At 48.4% G+C, this 19,266-nt stretch overlaps 1 protein-coding gene across 6 annotated transcripts; it reads right to left on the minus strand.

Annotated features, from left to right (window-relative positions):
* Positions 1-1,889: 1,889 nt before the first annotated feature.
* LYRM9 (LYR motif containing 9) lies at positions 1,890-18,495 on the minus strand. Of its 6 annotated transcripts, none has more exons than XM_035721528.2 (4): positions 18,415-18,495; positions 5,933-6,076; positions 4,263-4,355; positions 1,890-3,325 (listed from the first exon to the last, which is right to left on the minus strand). In XM_035721528.2, exons 2-4 carry the CDS (start codon positions 6,056-6,058, stop codon positions 3,308-3,310), a joined length of 237 nt encoding a protein of 78 aa, XP_035577421.1. In that variant the 5' UTR covers positions 6,059-6,076; positions 18,415-18,495; the 3' UTR covers positions 1,890-3,307. The 6 variants fall into 6 exon arrangements, with proteins under 6 accessions (XP_035577421.1, XP_048970189.1, XP_048970191.1 ...); XM_049114232.1 differs by having other exon boundaries at positions 1,890-3,521; positions 18,415-18,491; XM_049114234.1 differs by lacking the exon at positions 18,415-18,495 and adding an exon at positions 16,750-18,087 and having other exon boundaries at positions 1,890-3,521.
* Positions 18,496-19,266: the final 771 nt, after the last annotated feature.

The raw sequence follows: 19,266 nt of genomic DNA on the forward strand, positions 1-19,266 counted from the left end.
GAAGTTTGGGTCTTAATTCTTGACAACCTTTGCTTTGAGAGAAATCTTTTCTCTGCCTCAAAACAAACTTCCTGGAGGATGTCTGTGAGAGGTACCCAGGCCTGCCCACCGTACAATGAGGGTAAATGTTCCCACCTCCAAGTCAACACCTGAGCATCAGTGATAAGGAGAGCTCCCCCACGCCCCCACGCACAACCAGTACTTGGCCAAGAAATAATCAACCATCTCCCAGCCTCCACCATTATTAGATAACAATAAAAATCTAAATGAAAGAGAGACATCCATTTGCCTAGTATTATCATTCTTCCATTCAACAAAATATGTAGAATTCACTACTTGGAGAGCAGGCATACAGCTGGCCCAGAGGATTCTGGGTGCATGCTCCCTGCCCTAAAGGGGCTCACTCTCTGGTAGGGGAGTTACTTCTGTGAAGACATGATGACAGAACTATCTCTTTGATCCGTGATTTCTCAACCACATCAAATAGCATGGGCGTTCCTAAGCAAGTGGTGTGGTTTCGTACTTTGCTTAAACTGTCTCTGCCTGTAAGGCCCCTCCACCCCCAGCCCCACCCCCAAGCTATTGAAAACCACACACCCATGTTCCTCTTCTCTGCCAGCAGGTTTCTTTTTTTTTTTTTTTAATTTTTTTTTTTTTTTTTTTAATTCACGATAGTCACACACACACAGAGAGAGAGAGGCAGAGACACAGGCAGAGGGAGAAGCAGGCTCCATGCACCGGGAGCCCGACGTGGGACTCGATCCCGGGTCTCCAGGATCGCGCCCTGGGCCAAAGGCAGGCGCCAAACCGCTGCACCACCCAGGGATCCCTGCCAGCAGGTTTCTCACCTGTCCTAGATTCCAACCGGAAGAGGGGAGAAGCCACAACCTTAAATCAGGTTCTGGAATTCTATTTTTACCTTCAACTGGACCTTTCATTACTGACTTGAGACTGTTTTGTGACTCAAGGCAACCATATCTTTGGGCTTTTTTAACCTAAGACTGGCCCCCAAATTTTGAGGGCTGAGCCAGTTTTAATCTAGGAAGAGGGGAAGTATGGAAATCTCCAGAAAAAATATAAAGAAATAATGAGAGGGGGAAAAAACTCTAATGATAACATTTTAGAAGCCATATTTATTCAACCTTCCAGCTACCCATACCTATCCATACCTTAGATTGGGAGTGCCTTCGTGTTTAGCACAGGGCTGTGCAGAAAGCCAATGATCGGTTAAGATGGGCATAGGCACAGGGGAGGGAAATGAAACTAGATGACAGAACAAGGCAACTGTACCCCGGAGCAACTGCTGGATGTGCAGGCTGGTCCAGGTAAGGAAAATGAGGATGACAGAGAAGGAACTCACCCAGTCCCAGCACTATCAAGTGACAGAGCTGGGACCTAAACTCAGATCTGTCTGGCTCTAGAGCTCACACTAAATGAGCCTCTAGCTCAATAAGCCTTCTCCTCTTTGGCTTGGAGGCTACTTTGTAACCCTTCATCTATATGCATTTAAGAGCTGGGGCCCTGGGTAACTGAGAGCCTACCAGAACACAGGATCCATGCAGGGATCAAGACACATTCCTGTCTACCAAGGGATGCCTCTCGCCCCGATTTCAAAAGGGTTAAACCACAGGCAGAGTGGGGCTGGCTCAGCTGTGCCACTGGCCAGAAAGCCCTTTGCTTCCCCCACCCTGGACGGGCAAATCTGCACTCAACAACTGTTGTCTGGTGGTGGGACCAGTGTCTGGTCATCCCCTCTGAAGAACAGTCCCTTCCTGGGCAGCTTTCTATAGGCTTGTCTCTAAATCTTCAATATCTAGTATGACGGCACACAGTAGGTGGCAACATGTGTTTGCGAAAATGAATGAGCATAACGTTCAAGACACCAGAGCTTTCAAAAACTGATATATTTACTTCATTACTTGCTGATCAGTGAAGTGCATACAGATGTCTCTGAGTAACTTTAAGTCATATAATTCATGGCAGGTCACAAACATGCTGGCTCATCCCTCTGGCTGAGAGTCCTTGGAGATATTCAAGTCCTAGTGCGACTTTTCTGCTTTTGGCTGCTCCTTTGCTGAAAAGGGGCTCAAACTGCCTGTGCTTCCATCTCCCCATCTGCAAAGCAGGGCTTCCTCGCTGTGGTAACTGGCCACAGCCATGCAGGCAGCTCCCTGAGCCAGCTTCTGTATGAAGCCCCTCGCACGCATGAGAGCTCCATAGTCCTCACTCCCACCCTGGCAGGTAGGTGTGGGCACCACTCCACAGGAGATGGGGAAACCAAGGCTGAAGTAGGCCAGGTAAGTTCCCAAAAGCAACTCCTATGGAATTGGGACACGATCCAGTCTGTCTCTCCACAGGGTTTCAGGCTCACCATAACTCACAGGAACGCTTGCTCCCCACCTCCCTCCTTGCTTGCTCCCGACCTCCATTTTTCCTCCCAAGATGGTGGCAAAGAAGGGAAGGGCCAGCAGAACAGACTGCAGGTTCACAAGAGGTCTGTGTGCTTTAGCGTCTGCTGTAGCTGCTCTGCCTTTCTTCCTTGTTCCATGCAGCCTGCATTTCACCAATTCATGGTCACAAGAAACTCCATAAAGGCAAGGACTGGACTTCAAGGAAGGACTTCCCACCAAGCCTAGAGGAGTGGCTGCTTGATGGACTGCTGGGCATGGTGGGACCCTGAAGTTCAGGGACACCAAGCAGGGCAGGACAAGATCACAAACAACCTGGGCCCGATGAGGAACATGCCAGAGAGATGCATGGAGCACCATAGTCCAGAGGAAGGAGTGGTGGAGGATGGCGCTCCCAGGGGGGACATTTACTTGCATTACCATGTATCACATCCTGCATGAAGCTCTTCAACATCATCATATTTAATCTTCACAAAGGAGGAATCTGAGCTCAAAGGCAAGACCCTTGAAAAGTTGCAGAACTGACATTCAAATCCAGACCCGACTGGTTCGAAAACCCACACCGTGTCCTCTCAGCACAGCCTGAGGGGATGCCCACTCTGGGTCTCAAAGGACAACATCCAGAATAAATGCATCACCTTCAGAGCAAAGTGACAAAACACAGTATCCCCAAGTCCACATGGCAACTGGCCAGAAAAGCAAATGTAAGGGATGCTGGGGAAAACAAACATGGCAAGAAGAGCCAGGTGAGCAATAGTCAGCTTCTCCTACTCCTGATTTCCTGCTCTAGGCCAACAGGCCAATGCATATTCCATAAGTGCCGCTGCTGAGTAGTTCTATAAGCGAGGTCTCTCAACGTCAATGTCTTCAGGGCAACTCGTTCTCTAGGCCCTAGAGCCTCAGTTTTGTTTTTTATACTGTAAGACAGAGATCATTAGAAGTGGGTGAGGGAAGCCAGTGGGGGAGGGAGGACCCAGAAAGTCCCAGGAACCATGTTCTTGCAGGTGTTAGCTGCTTCCTGCAGGGGCTTCTCAGAGGTAGCAGGGCAGGCACCAGACAGTCAGATCTCTAGCTGGCACTGGGACCCCCTTTCTTCTTTAATGTAAAAGGAATCTGACGGGGTAAGAGGGTGCACATAAGACAGACACGGAAGCATCAGAAGGGAACACAGGCATGTCATCCTATTCTTTAAGCCGAGTCTTAGTTCAAAGGAAAAAAAAAAATCTCAGATAGAGGAAGACCCTCAGAAGCCATTCAATCCAATCACTGACTTTTAAAAATGAACCCCGGACCTCACATCTGGAGATTCTGATTTAGAAGGATGGAGGGTGGGGCATGCTCCACCCAGCTGTCTAGGTTGTTCTAACACCAATGGATAAGGACCAGCAAATTAGTCTGTATTTCTGATCCTTCCCTTCCTCTACCAAAATAGATACTTGAATGTTTCCTCAAGAACCCTGCTTCAGTATGAAGAACCCTGGAAATGAGGAGCTCACTACACTCCAAGACAGCTTCCCTGTCTGAGGTACCACAAGGCTGCTGCTAGTTCTGGCACTATTGCTTCCAGAAAGCCCTTTCTCTTCCTTCTTTCTGCTACCCCATCTCAGCTTCTTCAGCACTGTTTGCTTTTAGGGACTGAGAACTCCCCACCCCTGCAGAAAACAGACACAACCAGAAGGGCATCTGCCACCATGTCTGGGCTTCTGGAGGAGAGGAGCAGGGGGCTGGTGGCACTGGGTGCCTCTGCAGCACTGGTTGGGCTCAAGCGTGGGGCAGGGGTGACCCCTGGTGGCCACGGAGATTACAGCTGTCAATCCCCTAGCTGGCAGGTGGAGCTGGGAGCCAAGCACTTACTTTGTTCATGATCCAGTCTGCATCTTCTATGGCTCTTTTAATAATCTGCTGGATTCTCTCAGGATTGTCTTCATCTGAATGAACCCGGAAACTCTAGAAGTTTAAGCATAAAAAAAGATACAAGGCAAAATTCACAGGACCAGCATCTTCAGAGCCCCAGTCATAGGCCAGATACACTGTGGCTACTTTCCACTCAGCACGGTTCTTACCCCTCGAGAGACAGAACACTACCACCTACAGATGAGGATACAGAGGCTTGGATGCCCTAACTGGCCACTGTGCATAGCGCCAGCATTCAAATCCTGGTCCATTCAACTACACAGGCTGTCCTCATGCCAGCAGAGCAGCTACAAAATGGAAGGCTGGTCCCCAAGTTACCCCAAATCAAGCTGGGCCCAAAGATTATCAGGCAGCAGGAGTCCAAGGAAACTTTCATATCTCAGTTTCATTTGCTCCTCTGAGGGAGCTGCTTGCACCAGGCTGCACAATAGGAAGGAACAGGGCTTCTCCAGGCCCATGCTGGAAGGCCAAGTAGATGGTGGGCAGTGGAGGTAGTGACTGGAAACTCTAGCCAGGCCCGGTGCTGAGCAATTTGGTGCCCTTTGACCAGATGTTCACCCTTGAGAAGGAACGTGAGATTCGGGCTCATTGGTGTGGCACCCAGGGCCCTTCACAAGAGTACCTGGCACCTCCTCTGTCCCCTCACTCTCAACCCCACAGGTCCTAGTTGTCTTTAGGAGCACCTCAAATGCTCACTCTCGGAAGTCCTCCCTGATGCCCTCAGACAGCTAGCTGCTCCCTCCTCCATGTTTTCACAGCCTGTCTATTGCTACACTTTTTTTTCCTTTCCACATTATATTTATATTCATTTTAGTTTTTTATTTGGAAATAATTTCTCATCTACAGAAAAGTTGCAAGAATATGAACGAATTGGCTACCAGAATCACCAATTGTGAACATCTTACCATATTTGCTTTATCATTCTCTCCTTATGTGAGTTTGTACTCAATTATCTGGGAGCATTTAGAAGTTGCAGACATCATGCCCTTGACCCCCAAATGCTTCAGTGTTTTAATGAGGAGATGACATAACCCATTAATACAATACTATCATCTCATCTGCAGCCCATATTCAATTTCATGAATGTCTCCAACAATGTACTTTTTAATAACTTTTTTTTCTGGTCCAGAATCCAATGCACTCATTACATTTAGCAGTCACACTTCTTTACTCCTCTTGAAAGCAGAGCAGGACTGCCTTTCTCTGAGCTTCATGACACTGACATGTTGGATGAGCAGAGGCCAACTATGTGGGAGATGATCCCTCCATCTGGATTTACCTGATGTTTTTTCATGAGTATATTCAGGCTGTGCATTATTGGCAGGTATGCCTGTCAAAATGATGTTTTGTCCTATACTCTATTTTAACTATCCATTTAGCTGCCTTATTTAAGTCCTGGCACCAAGCTGGTGGCTAGATCACATATCTTCTGTCTTCTGAGCAGAAATCAGAGTGGTTTTTGGTGGCCTTTTATCAGACTGCCATCCCTCCCCTCCACCACCACCCAAAACATTATCCTGCCCTCTGCCCCCACCCCTGGTCCCCAATGCTGAGGCAGGCCCCCTATTATAGGGTACCTCCACTCCTAGCCCTGTATACCCTGCTCCCACCTGCCTGACAGCATGCTTGTAATGCTCCTGGATGCCCTTGGTTGGCAGCTGCTGGCAACAGCGCAGCAGGTACCGGTAGAGCTGCAGTGGCCTCTGGACCAGCTCTGCTCCTGGGAGTGGGGCCATCTGCAAGACCCTCTGTCCCTGGAAAACACAAAGCATTACTTCTAAGGCAGCGAGCCAATCCTTGGCCCTGACCCCCACAACTCTGCAAGGCACGTCAAATACAAGGTGGAGGCCAGGTCCCCTTTGTGCCACACCCCACACAGCACAGACCCCGGGCTCGGTAGGGCAGTCAGTCCTGCAGAAGTCTCAGTCCAGAGCTAGCCTGCCAGGACCAAAGACAAGATGCACAGTCTCATCCTCGCACCAACTTCCGGTGGTGGGTGAGGAGGTGTCAGGGACCCGCAGAGTAGGGGAGACTGGCAGGAAGACCCTGAACTGCAAGACAGAGAAACCAGCTGACTACCCGCAGCAGAGGAGAACCACCAGAGGTCTGGCTCCACCTTTCCCTAGACCCAGCCGGCCCATCTGAGCCCTGCATCCACGGGGTTACAGGGATTGGGGGGGGGGGGGGGGGGTTTACAGATGGGCATGTGATGGAAGTGGTCCAATCAGGGCACATCGCTCCACCTCTGCAGGGGTCACAGGAAGTCCTCGTTCCTTCCCTCTAGACTTTGCCCCTGAGGCGGTTTCCTCCTCTCTCATCTTGCCTCCTCTGGAAGCCTGAGACTGGAGCCACACAGCAGCAGGTGGTGCTAATAGTATGCGCGGAATCAAGTCTGAAGAATTCACTGGAACCCTACAACTATCCACCTGAAGGCAGTCCCACCTCTAGACTTTTCAGTGACCTGAGCCAATTAATACCCTTTGCCAAAGCAACTTGGGTTTGTTTTTTTGTCATTAGCAACCCAAAGAGTCCTAACTGATGGACATGGCTCCAGCTTTAAGGAAGAGTGCAAACAGGGCAAGGCCCCTACAGTTCTCCTGCCATGAATATCAGCCTACTAGTCTGATGACTGTACTAAAGGCCCCGCCAAAGAAAAAATCCAGAAGGGAACCCCATACAATGGGGGCAAAGACCTTCCAGGGCCACCACAGAGGACATAACACCAAAGTCCCTACCTGATGGGCAGACTCCACTGGCAGGCTTCCCCAAACTATATAAAGTGCTAATCAAATATTGTAAAATGCTAGTCGTGTAACAGATGGTTACCATCTGCAGTCTTCAAAATTAACATTTGGAAAGAGCACAACTTTGTTTCGGTAGATAAAAACCCAAGCAATACTTAGAAACCAACCCAGCAAGTATGGGCGGGAGATTATTTTCAGCTCAATTATAATACTTAGTCATTCTCAGTAATAAGTAGCAGAGAATGCATGTGTGGGTCCACTCAGAAGAGTTAAACTAAAAATGTTTTAATTTAATTTAAAGTGTGGGTTTGCTATTAAGGGGCAATGAACTTCACAGCATCCTTGCTAAAATTGTAGTCAAACTCTGCCACCCCTAATGATTGCTTGGCATATCCTGCTCTTTGCACTTGACTTTAGCCCCTCCTAGGCTCCTCTGTGAAGGCACCTCTGTCTTCCCAGGCAACCAAACCAAAAGCATCACCAAGCCAACCCAGACTCCTCTTCCATGTCACTATCTCGCTAAGTCCTATCAAATTCTACCTCTGAATGCCCCTCAAATCTGCCCCCCCCATTCCCACTGCACATCCTTGCTTCAGACTTATCAGAGCTCCCATAGACAACTACCAGAATTCCTAGCAGGTCTCCTTATCTTCCAATCTATTCATCACTCAACAGCCAATGAATCCTTCCAAAACTAAATCTCAGCATGGAATGTTTCCTTAAAACCCCAGATCTGATATCCACCCCTACCCTTGTAATTCATGACAACTTTCCCAAAATATAGGAAAAATATGAAATTATTTTAAGCAGTATATGGACCAATGTCTCTTTATTATAATGATTTTATATTTATTTTCATGTGTAATGAAAAAAAAAATCCCAGAATTTCATACATATTGTGGCTTAAACGGTTTTTAAAAGGAATGGGCATAAAACTGATATTTTTAAATGTGTCAAGCAAATAAGAATGCAGTTGAAATGTGTATATGACATAAATCATGAAAGTGGTACTAAAGTTTGGACAGCACTGGCCTTTGGAACAAAGTCCATACTCCTTCCTCCAAGGCCCATGCCTACCCCTCATCACATCTCCCACCATTCACCTCAGAGTCCAAGCAACCAGAGCTCTAAGTGGCACACTCCACGACAGCCTGTGTATGTGTATATATATATATATATATATATATATTATATTCCTATACATATATTATTTATAAGGAATTGGCTAACATGATTATTAAATCTGGCAAGTTTGAAATGTGCAGAGCAGATGTCCCAGTTGGAGTCAATGTTAAACCAGGGAAAGCCAATTCCCAGGCTGAAGGCCATCAGCCAGGAGAATCCTCTCTCACTTGGGGGACAGTCAGACTGTTGTTCTATTCGGGACTTCAAGTGTTTGGATAGGCCCACCCACATTAGGGAGGGCAATCTGCTTTACTCAGTCTCCTGATGTAGATGTTAATCTCATCCAGGGGTTCCTGGGTGGCACAGTAAGTTAGGCATCTGAGTCTTGGTTTTGGCTCTGGTCCTGATCGCAGGGTTGTGGGAAGGAGCCCCAGGTTGGACTCAGTGCTCAGTGTGGAGTCTGCTTAAAAGATTCTCTCTCAGGGCAGCTCTGGTGGCTCAATGGTTTAGCACTGCCTTCAGCCCAGGGTGTGATCCTGGAGACCCAGGATCGAGTCCCAAGTCAGGCTCCCTGCATGGAGCCTGCTTCTCCCTCTGCCTGTGTCTCTGCCTCTCTCTGTCTCTCATAAATAAATAAATAAATAAATAAAATTTAAAAAAAAAAATTATCTCTCTCTCTCCCTCCACCCCTCGCTCCCACTCTTACTCTCAAATTAATTAATTAATTAATTTAAAACATATAAATGTTAACCTCATTCAAAAACAGACTCACATACACACCCAGAATAATGTCTAGCCAACATCTGAGCACCCTGTGGCCCAGTCAAGTCGACACATAAACCTAACCATGACAGTAGATGTTTAATATTCATGTGACCAATGAATCCTCCCACTCTTGCCTACAACCTGTTTCCTGCAGGTCTGATCCTTCAACACTCAACTGTTAGGTCTGGCACCGCCTCCTGAAAGTCTTCAGTGATCCACCATCCTTGCCACCGTGTTCAACGGGAGACCTATGGGTACCTCAAACACCCCTTGTGAACCCCCCATCACTCTAGTTTAGGCTTCATCATCTGTTACCTGCATTACTGGGAGGGTATGTACCTGCCCTCAGCCTCCTTCCAGCCATGTTCCATGGCCACCACAATGCCTTGTCTAATGCCCAACTAAAAATCTTTCCACAGCTGGACAAGACAGGATATTGTGAATTATTTTCAATTATTAATTTTCTGAGGTAGAATAACAATGTGTTGTGTGGGAGAACGTTATTCTTCAGAGATGCAAGTGGAAGGAAGTATTTAGAGGTGATGTTTCATCAAGTCTGCAACTCACTTTCCCATGGTTCCACAAAGAGAAGAAACGGGGTGAGAAAGACAAAGCAAATGTAGTGAAATGTTAAGATTGTGTTTAGATGGCAGGAAAAAGGGTAGACATTGTGCTGTTATTTCAACTTTTATATATTTTGAAATTTTTTGTGACAAAGTTATTTTAGGAAAAAAACCCTTCCATGGCTTTCCCAATTACCTAGGGGATCATATTAAACATACTAGGCTATACCAACTCCTAAAGCCTTACTTACCCACCAGATCCATCCCTCATCATTCCTCCACCTGCCAGGCACATTGATATACCACCTATGGTTCCTTTAGTAATAATAACAAATAATAAGCACTTACAATTATTACTCCAGCAGCCTTACTAAATGTGTATCATGTGAGATGACACGATTCTAAATGATCACATGAATTAACTTATTTTGATTTTCACAATTAATTCTTTTTTTTTAAGATTTTATTTATTTATTCATGAGAGACACAGAGAGAGAGACAGAGAGGCAGAGACATAGGCAGAGGGAGAAGCAGGCTCCAAGCAGGAAGCCTGATGTGGGACTCGATCCTGGAACTCCAGGATCATGTCCTGAGCCAAAAACAGATGCTCAACCGCTGAGTCACCCAGGCGACCCTTCACAATTAATTCTACAAGAAGGTACCATTATGTTCTCCTTTTATAGATAAAGAAATGGAGGCAAAAAGAAGGCAAGAAGTTTGTCCAAGGTCACATAGCTGTAAGTGCAGAAGCCAGGATTTCCACCTGGGAACTCTGGCTCCAGGGTCCAGGTGGGTGCTATTCTTCCTAACTGCACCCCCTTTCCCAATTTATTTTTAAGGGATGACTTCTTCCCGTTGAGTCTAGCCTCCTGAGACTGTTGTCCGTGGCTCCATCTCTCCTGGGCCATAAGAGACCAAGTGAGTACTTCCCACCTCTGGAAATGGGTTCTTGAGCAGGGTTACAAAGAGCCTGAAATGGGACACCTGGGTGGCTCAGCAGTTGAGTGTCTGCCTTCAGCCCAGGGAGTGATCCTGGAGTCCTGGGATCGAATCCTGCATCGGGCTTCCTGCATGGAGCCTGCTTCTCCCTCTGCCTGTGTCTCTGCCTCTCTCTCTCTCTCATGAATAAACAAAATAAATATTTTTTAAAAAAAGAGAGAGAGAGCTTGAAAATGAGTTCATGCACCCCAGCAATGGAGCGTCCTGATCAGCCTCTTCCTGCTCTAAACTATCCTTGTAGCTCCTGCCTTCTGGTCTTCCAGAAACATCTAGATTTCTGCCCAGTTTTCCAGCCTTCTCCCTTGATTCTGTGTGTCCCTAATACTCTTCCAGAATTTCTTTTTGGTTAAGTCTTTCTATCCCCACTTACTCCCTGCACAGAACTAGACTTTCTCCCTCATCTGTTGGCCCACAGCCTGTGGGGCCTGCTTAGGTCAGCAGGAATCGCCCCGGGCTCCAAGCGTTTGCCTCCCCATCCTCCCCACCGGCCGCATGAAACTCCCATGAGGGCAGGGCCTGTGTCACATTCCTCCATCTCTGTCCTCTCAGTGCCAGCACCGTACAGCCTGGTACCAAGCACATTCTTCCATCAATACTTGCTGGCTGATGAACCTCAGAATCTAGGCCCTAAGTAGTCTTGCTCATCACCTCTGGCAGCAACACCCTCCCTTTACCACCCATCTATGCCAAGCCTTTCTGGTCACCTCAGCTTCCCTCCAGCTCACCTGCTAGAACTCCCTCCAGGCAACTGATGCCTCCAGCCTCATACAGCCTGGAGAGACCATCAGGCCAGAATATCCTCAAATCCCCTCCTCCATGAAATTTATCCTTGCCTGAGAGCTGACTGATGTGCTAAGCATGGTGCTAGACATTTTTACATCAACCCTCTGACAAAAAGAATTATCCCATTTTGCAGCTGTGGAAACTGAGGCTGATCATGAACACATGGCCAGGGAGTGGTGGGGCTGGGACGTGGACTCTAGCTCTCACTCCAGTGCTCCAACCTCCCTGAGTTCTTGAAGGAAAGGGGCCCTTCCTTTTCCTTGTCTCTGTTAGGCTCTCAGAGCCTCTCTCCTGGATTAATCCAACATCCTTCTGAAATGTCTCTTCTCTAGTCCCTCTCCTATGCTCAGCCACCATGAGCAACTAAAAACAAAAATCTCATCTTTGAGACCCTTGCTTGCTATCCTTTAATGGTGCACTCAGAACAAAGTCTCAGCTCATCAGAGTGTGTGTCTAGTGCGTATAGTGGTGGTGGTGTGTGTATGCTTGTGGGGGGGGGGGGGCGGGGGGTTCAAGGCTTTCCCCAGTCAACTGCCAAGCTCTATCCCATTTGCAACCAAATTCCAAATTCCCCATTCCTTTCAACGTCTCCCTGGCTCAGCCTCCTCAGCGCCTTTGTTACGTATAATGTCTAGCATGCAGTGGTCACTCAACAGAAGGGTGTCAAACTGAACCCTTCCTCCCTGACACCTTCCAGTCAACTTTCTTGCACCCTGAAGACCAAGTGGAACAGTGGAAGCACATGGGCCTCAGGTCATAACAAGACTGATGTGAGGATTAAGACAGCACACATGCCTGGCTCACAGCAGCAGCAGCTCACTAAAGAGGAGACCCTTCTCTACCCCCTGGAAAAGCAGCAAAAGGGAAAACAATACGTCATGATGCCTTTCAGTGCTTCTATCCAAGGCAAAAATGGCCTGCTGAGGGGTAGCTGCTCATGCAAACTGACCCTGGGAGAGGTTGTGGATTTCACTGATTTAGTTACCTCTGTGGACATCAAAGAAAAAAAAATACATCTTTTTTTCTTTGAAATCGAACTAAAAAGCAGGTGAAACTTATTTAGCTTTTTCTCAAATCAGAACTAAGCTCTGGTTATTCATCCTGTAGCCTCCAATGAATTAGGAAGTTATAAAAATACCTAAGGTGGCATGGCTTGACTCGTGGCAGGTGCTCAGTAAGAGGTGTTAACTGAATGAGCAGAAAAGTCATCCAAAGTAGGGACTCTTTTAAGACCAGAGCGCTGAAGGCGACCTTTTCCCATCCAGGGTAAAAGAAATCTCTTCTCCACATCTCTGGCAGGGAGTCACCCAGCTTTTCTCCCTTAACATGCTCCCTTGTGGTGGGGAGCTCATGACCTCCCAAGTCTGAGCTCTCCACTTCATTCAGCCAGAGCTGTCAGAGTCCCTTTGGCTCTGAGCTAAAATCTGCTCTGTAAACTTTACTGTCGGCCTGAGCTCTGCCCTCTGGGGCTTAAGTCTCCCTAGACGACCCCCACCCCTACCCCCCACCCCCGCCCTGCAACCAAATCCAATCTGTCACTCTTCAGTCAATGACCTCAGCCCTGGATTCTCTTCCAGGATCCCCACCCTAAACGCCTCTCCCAGGGCCTGCCCCGTCCCACTTATGCTCCTCTGGACATACACACACCCTCATTATCAATCTCACTCTCAGATGTATTGTCCAGTGGGAAAGCCACAGTTTTCCCATGTCCTGACCAGCTCCATGGGTTCTGGAGCTCAGGTGGCAAGGTCACGTCCCCTACCTGGCAATTCAAGGAATGCCGCTCAGGCTGCATTCTCTGCTTGGGCGCCATGTGACCCTGGCACTCAGCTCAGGGGAATCTTTTTTCCATGAACTCTTTTAAATCTGTTTCCCATCTTGTATTTTGTTGGTTCAGTCCAGAGTCACCATCTGCCACCATATCTAGGGTACCTGACCCTGTCTGTTAGCCAGCTCAGCTCAATTCCATACAACAAAAGCACAGAAACAATCATATCCCAGGCACAAATGGGGTACAAAGAGAAAGACGTTAACTCCAGCAAGCCATGTCACTTACCCATCCAATGCCATTCAGGGCGACTAGCATCTGTGTGTCTCTGGGCTCGGCCCTAAGACCAGAGATGAATGGCCTGACATGTTACCCAGTTGTCCTACCTTAAGCTTTCTTCACCACTGGTGCCATGTCTAACAGTCTACCGCTCAGGGAGTGATCAGCCTATGTGCCAGGTAGGTGTTGGGAACTTTTACATGTGTTACCTCACGTATCCTCACAACAATCTTATGAGGTATGTATCATTAGCCCCATTTTTATAGATGATAAGACTGGAGCTCTGAGAGGTTAAGTAACTTGCCAGAGACCACACAGGTATTAGACAGCAAGACCAGGAAAGAAACCACGGGTTGTTGGATTCCAAAGCCCCTGCCCCTACCTGCTTTTAACACTACCTGCTATGTCCATATTTGAGCCATCCACAAAATGCTGCGTGGATCAGGGCTAAGGACCCCACGGAGAACTCCCCTGGGGCTCATTCAGGACTAGGACTGCATTCATGAAAGCACTTGACTGTGCTATTATCCAGTACTTATTTTTCAACTTTCTCCATAAAACTTTGCTCCATCCTTTTCTGATACCAAGGACACCATCTATAGCTTCCTGCTGCATAAAGATGAAAAAAAAAAGTCAAAAGGCTGATGTCAATTACACAGACAAAGAAAAGGGGGCAACTAAGGAAATGCTAAAAAAGCTCTTAGGAAAGCCAAAAGAGAATATAACAGAATAAAGGAAAAGAGTGATAATAAAGCCACAAAGGGAATTTCCTGGGAGCCAAGTGCTATCACTGGTACAGATGCTGAGAGGTAGGCCTATGGCCCCATTTAACCCCACTGTCTCTTTCCCTACCCTGTGCCCTGACATAGGGCACCTAAAAATAATTGGGGAAAAGTCATCTTTTTTAAAAAAAGAAAGAAAGAAAAGAATTGAACTATAGAACATGACCAGAAATTATGTCCTATTGAGCACTGATACAAGACTAAATTAAGCCTGCACAGGCCATTGTTTAAAAATGCAATTATTTCTCTGGATGGGGAAAGTCACAATATAGAAGCAGAGTGGGGGATCCCTGGGTGGCGCAGCGGTTTGGCGCCTGCCTTTGGCCCAGGGCGCCATCCTGGAGACCCGGGATCAAATCCCACGTCAGGCTCCCGGTGCATGGAGCCTGCTTCTCCCTCTGCCTATGTCTCTGCCTCTCTCTCTCTCTCTCTGTGTGACTATCATAAATAAATAAAAATTAAAAAAAAAAAATAGAAGCAGAGTGGTTCTGCTCCCCCAGCTCCGGGGCTCCAGCTTGCACACGCACGTTCTCCCAAGCTAGAAACGAGGCAGCAATCCACACTCCTCCAGTCCCTTTCCTTCACAGTCAAGGCTCTTAAGACGGACCCTTCCCATGCCCCCCACCCCCCCACCTTGACGCACCTGGCCAGTACCTGGGCTCCCAGCTTTGCAGCTTTATAACATTGCCTTGCTCTGAGGATCCAAACAGCACTCTCTCCAGCCCAACCCAAAGATACTTCCTAAAAAACACATCATGTCACTTCCCTTCTCCAAAACCTCTGTGAAGTGTTCTTGACTCACTGCCTTCTGAAATCTGGTTCCAACTTCTCTTGTCAAACTCATCTCCTGCTATCTATATGCCCCGCATTCTAAGTACATCCTGAACTTAGCAGGTAGGTTCATGGGCTATGGGATAAGGCGTTCAAATCCTGCCTCAATCACTGGCCAGCTGGGGGTCCTGGGGATGTTTCTCAACTTCCACCTGACCAGAGTCGGTTGCACATCTGTCAATGGGGCAACTAATAATATTTCCTACACACACACACACACACACACACAATTTCCTACACAGAATCGTTGTGAGGATTAAATAATGCTCCCAAATCTAACTTAACACGGTGTCCGGCACAGACAATGTGCTTAGTAACTATTGTTTAATAGCATCTCTGAAACTGCTGTGCTCTTTGAAGTCTCTCTTTCTCTCTTTCTCCAGATCCTTGCCTCAAGAATTCCTCTGGATTTTAGCTCCCATGTCACTTCCTCAAGGCTCACCCCCCATGCTGCCCATACTGCTCTAATAAGGTCTCACGTTGTGCTGTAATCATTTCTGTACCAGTGTGATGGAAGAGCACAGAGTGGATTTTGACAACAAACGGCCCTGGTTTAGGAGCTTACCTCTGTCATCTATAAGCCATGTGATCCTGGGCAACTTGTGTGACTTCTCTACATTCTGCCTCTTCTGTAAACTGAAGAACCAAATACGTACCTCCTGGGGAGGAAGGTGTTGTAGAGATCAAGCAAGCTAATATAAGTGCCTAGCACTGGGGCTGGCACATACTAGGTGCTTGAACATCTCTTACCCTTGCCTACTCCACCTGGCTATCTGTTCCTTGCTGACTATAAGCTCCTGGAAGGACAGACTGTGTTGTATTATAGGTACCCTGCCACGGTTAACTGTATCCAGAACATGACAGAAGCTCAATAAATGCGTGTTGATTGAGCTTCATGTACCACAGAGGAGACTAAAGCCAAGACAGTGCCTATCCTGATATCACAAAGCCGGCAGGTGGCAGAGCCAGGTCTCAAACTCAGGCTCTGAATCCCTGGCTCTGGATCCTCAGCTCTCTTCCCACACCTGCTGCCTCAAAGGCTAAGGAGCCACCCTGAATATCACATTTATCAGTTCAACCACCCTGAGCCAGTTCACCAGTTTAGAGTGAATCTGGTGAGCTATCCGAGGCAAAGCAACCTGGAAAAATCAGACAAAAGGCAAACATGCTGGTCTCAGAGCAGAGCAACCAGCAATGTGGAGTCAAACTGCTTTGTGCCAATGGCCTTCCACACACAGGCCACAACATACCACTCTGGTTTGGGGGCAAAAGAAGGGAACCATTATACACCTGCCAGATGTCAGCCACTCAGCTGTGTACTTCATAGGGGCTATTTAATCTACAACCCTATTGCTTCCATTTTTTAAAAAGATTTTTTATTCATTTATTCATGAGAGAGAGAGAGAGAGGCAGAGACACAGGCAGAGGGAGAGGCAGGCTCCATGCAGGGAGCCCGATGCGGGACTCAATCCTAGGTCTCCAGGATCACGCCCTGGGCTGAAGGCAGCGCTAAACCACTGAGCCACACGGGCTGCCCTATTGCTCCCATCCTACAGAGGATGAAAACTGAGGCTCCAGGTCACACAGAACTAGGTGAGAGCACAGCTGGGCTCTGTACTTAGGTCTGTACCCTCCTAACATGCTCTTTCTACACACATGCAGCTCTGATCTCTTGAGCTGAAAGCTCTGGATTTATCCTCTCATGCTCTCCCTCCCTCCCCTCCTCCCTTACCCAACTACTCTTCTAGGCCCCCACATTGCTCTGCCCTAAAGGAATCCAGGTCTCACCTAAGAGGACTTCTCTGACCACTCTGCAGTCCCTTCTATCTTTCTTCATGATACTCTTCACCACCCGACATAGATTTGTCTATATTCTCCCACTGGAATGTAAACTCCATAAAGCTGCGAGTTTTTTTGTTCATGGCTGTGTCCCTAGTACAGTACAGTGCCTGATACATGGTAGGCATGGGTGCACATGTATTAAAATAGTCATTAAGGACCAACAAGGTGCTAGGGGTAACAGAAGCAAACAGAAGCCCCTGACCCCATGTAATTTATACATTAACAGAAAATCAAAACTGATTATTTGGTTATAACTAATTACTACAAAGTAGAATTCAGGCACCAGAGACTAGCTCAGGGAGTCCCTCACCCAGTCAAGGGTCAGAGGTTTCTTGAGAAAAGGACATTAAATCTGAGGTCTGAAAGAGGAGCAGGATTTAGTGAATGGGTGGTGAAGGCAGAGAGCAGTTTGCAGGAAGGCCTAAGGGAGGAAGGGACTGCCAAGCCCACAGGAGCCCAGGGAGGGGGAGTCGAGGGGGAGCAGAACAAACAGGATGCTGGCCAGGAAGGCGGGGTCAGGTCCAGAACCTTGGTAAGAGCTGAGGAGTTAAGATTAGTCCTAAGGTCCATCAACTCATGATGGATAAATAAAACATGGTACATTCATACAATGGAATATAATTTCGTAATAAAAAGCAATGAAGTACTGACACAGGCTACAAAATGGCCAAACCTTGAAAACATTACTCTAAGTGTAAGAAGCCGTTCACAAAAGACCATATATTGTATGATTGCATTTCCAGGAAATGTGCAGAATGGGCAAAATCCATAAAGACCGCATGTAGATGAGGGGTTGCCCAGGGGGCCGGGGCATGGGAGATTGAGAGTGACAGCTAAAGGAGAGGTTTCTTTTGGGGACAATATGTTCTAAAATCGATTATGAGTATGGATGCACAACTCTGAATATACTGGAAGACATTTGATTGTGCACTTTGAATGAGTGGATCGGAAGCTGTGTAAAAAACGAAATGCGGGGGATCCCTGGGTGGCTCAGCAGTTTCGCGCCCGCCTTCAGCCGAGGGCCTGATCCTGGAGACCCGGGATCGAGTCCCGCATCGGGCTCCCTGCGTGGAGCCTGCTTCTCCCTCTGCCTGTGTCTCTGCCTCTCTCTCTCTCTCTGTGTGAATAAATAAATAAAATGTTAAAAAACAGAAACAAAAACGAAATGGTCCTGAGGACTAAGGGGTTTCGGACTCAGCGGGTCCTGAAGCGTTATGCAGACGCATCCATCAAAACGTGAAGGTTGCCGTGGGCAAGCTCGCTCGGGCAGGTGGACCCCGGCGGGCCCCGTCCGCTGTCAGGAATGCACCAGCCCAGGCCGAGCGCGGGGGGTGCGCCAGGCAGCGGGCATCTCTCAGGGGTGACGAGTCCCCTGGGCTCCCCGCGGCCCGCGGCCCGGGGCCTGCTCCGCTCCCCAGAGGCGTCCCGGAGCCGCGCGCCAGGGCACCCGGCCGGCCGGGCCACGAGCGCCAACAGCGGGGCCCAGCCGGAGGCCCCACGCCCCAGCCCGCCCCGCCGCCCCGCCGCCCCGCCGCCCGCGCGGCTCCGGCCCCCGCGCGCCCGCCCCTCCGCGCCTCCCCTCCCGCCCTCCGCCGGCGCCACGCGGCTCACCCGCCTCCACTGGGGAGCCACAACCCCGAATGCGGCGGCCGCGGCAGACACGAGTGCGCCTGCGCCCCGGCCCGGCCCCGCCCCCGCCCCGCCCCCGCCCGGCGACTGCTCGCCGAGCGCCCCCTGCCGGCCGCACGGGGCACTGGGGGCTGTTTATCAGGAAACCCTAGAGGCCCGACCCGCCGGGTGCCCCTTGCCTGACCCGACCCCACCCAGATGAAAAAGAAACCTGTCCCACGGACAGCCTTCTCTGCCTTGCACACTCGCTCTTCCTTCCGACTCCTGCTACCTCGCATGTAAGCTCGGAAGGCAGGCTCTCCCCATGTACCCGATTGTTGGGCCGCCGCTAGAACATTAGGGGGGCTCAAGATTCCTGAAAAGGCTTGCTGGAGGACTTTCCGTAAAGCACTTGGGTTGATGACAGGAATTGTATTTGTAAAGGAATCTGCGTTTTGAGTCATTTCATCAACTTACAGTCCCATAACACCTGTCAAAAGAATAAATATGACAGTAATAGGCATGCTTCTTTTCAGACCCGTCTATAATTATAATTGAGGAAAAGAATACAGAATTTAAACCCAGAGCTACTGCCAGTATCATTCTTTGAAAATGAAATAATGCTGTTTTATTAAATAGGCTCTCCCCGCTCTCTAATGTTTAAAGCTAAAGTGCTTCTCTGAATTGATTTAAATACAAGTTTTATATCCTCAAAGAAATAAAGATGAGTCTTTATCTCAAGACAAACCCCCTGTTCAATGATGCCGCTGATCCTCTGCTGTCTGAAAGAGAGTTGGGTTCTTAGTGGATAATATTGCTTCTGTTCACGTCTCACTTCTCTAGGGCTTTTTAAAC

The sequence above is a fragment of the Canis lupus genome, chromosome 9 (genome assembly GCF_003254725.2).
Source record: "Canis lupus dingo isolate Sandy chromosome 9, ASM325472v2, whole genome shotgun sequence".
Taxonomy (NCBI): Eukaryota; Metazoa; Chordata; class Mammalia; order Carnivora; family Canidae; genus Canis; species Canis lupus.

What these genes read in the sequence shown, in the direction of transcription:
- LYRM9 (XM_049114231.1), bottom strand. An exon ending in ACAAGCATGCTGTCAGGCAG is followed by an intron (nt 4,356 to 5,932) that starts GTGGGAGCAGGG and finishes TTAAACTTCTAG; the next exon opens with AGTTTCCGGGTTCATTCAGA. An exon ending in CAGACTGGATCATGAACAAA is followed by an intron (nt 3,522 to 4,262) that starts GTAAGTGCTTGG and finishes TTACCCCGTCAG; the next exon opens with ATTCCTTTTACATTAAAGAA.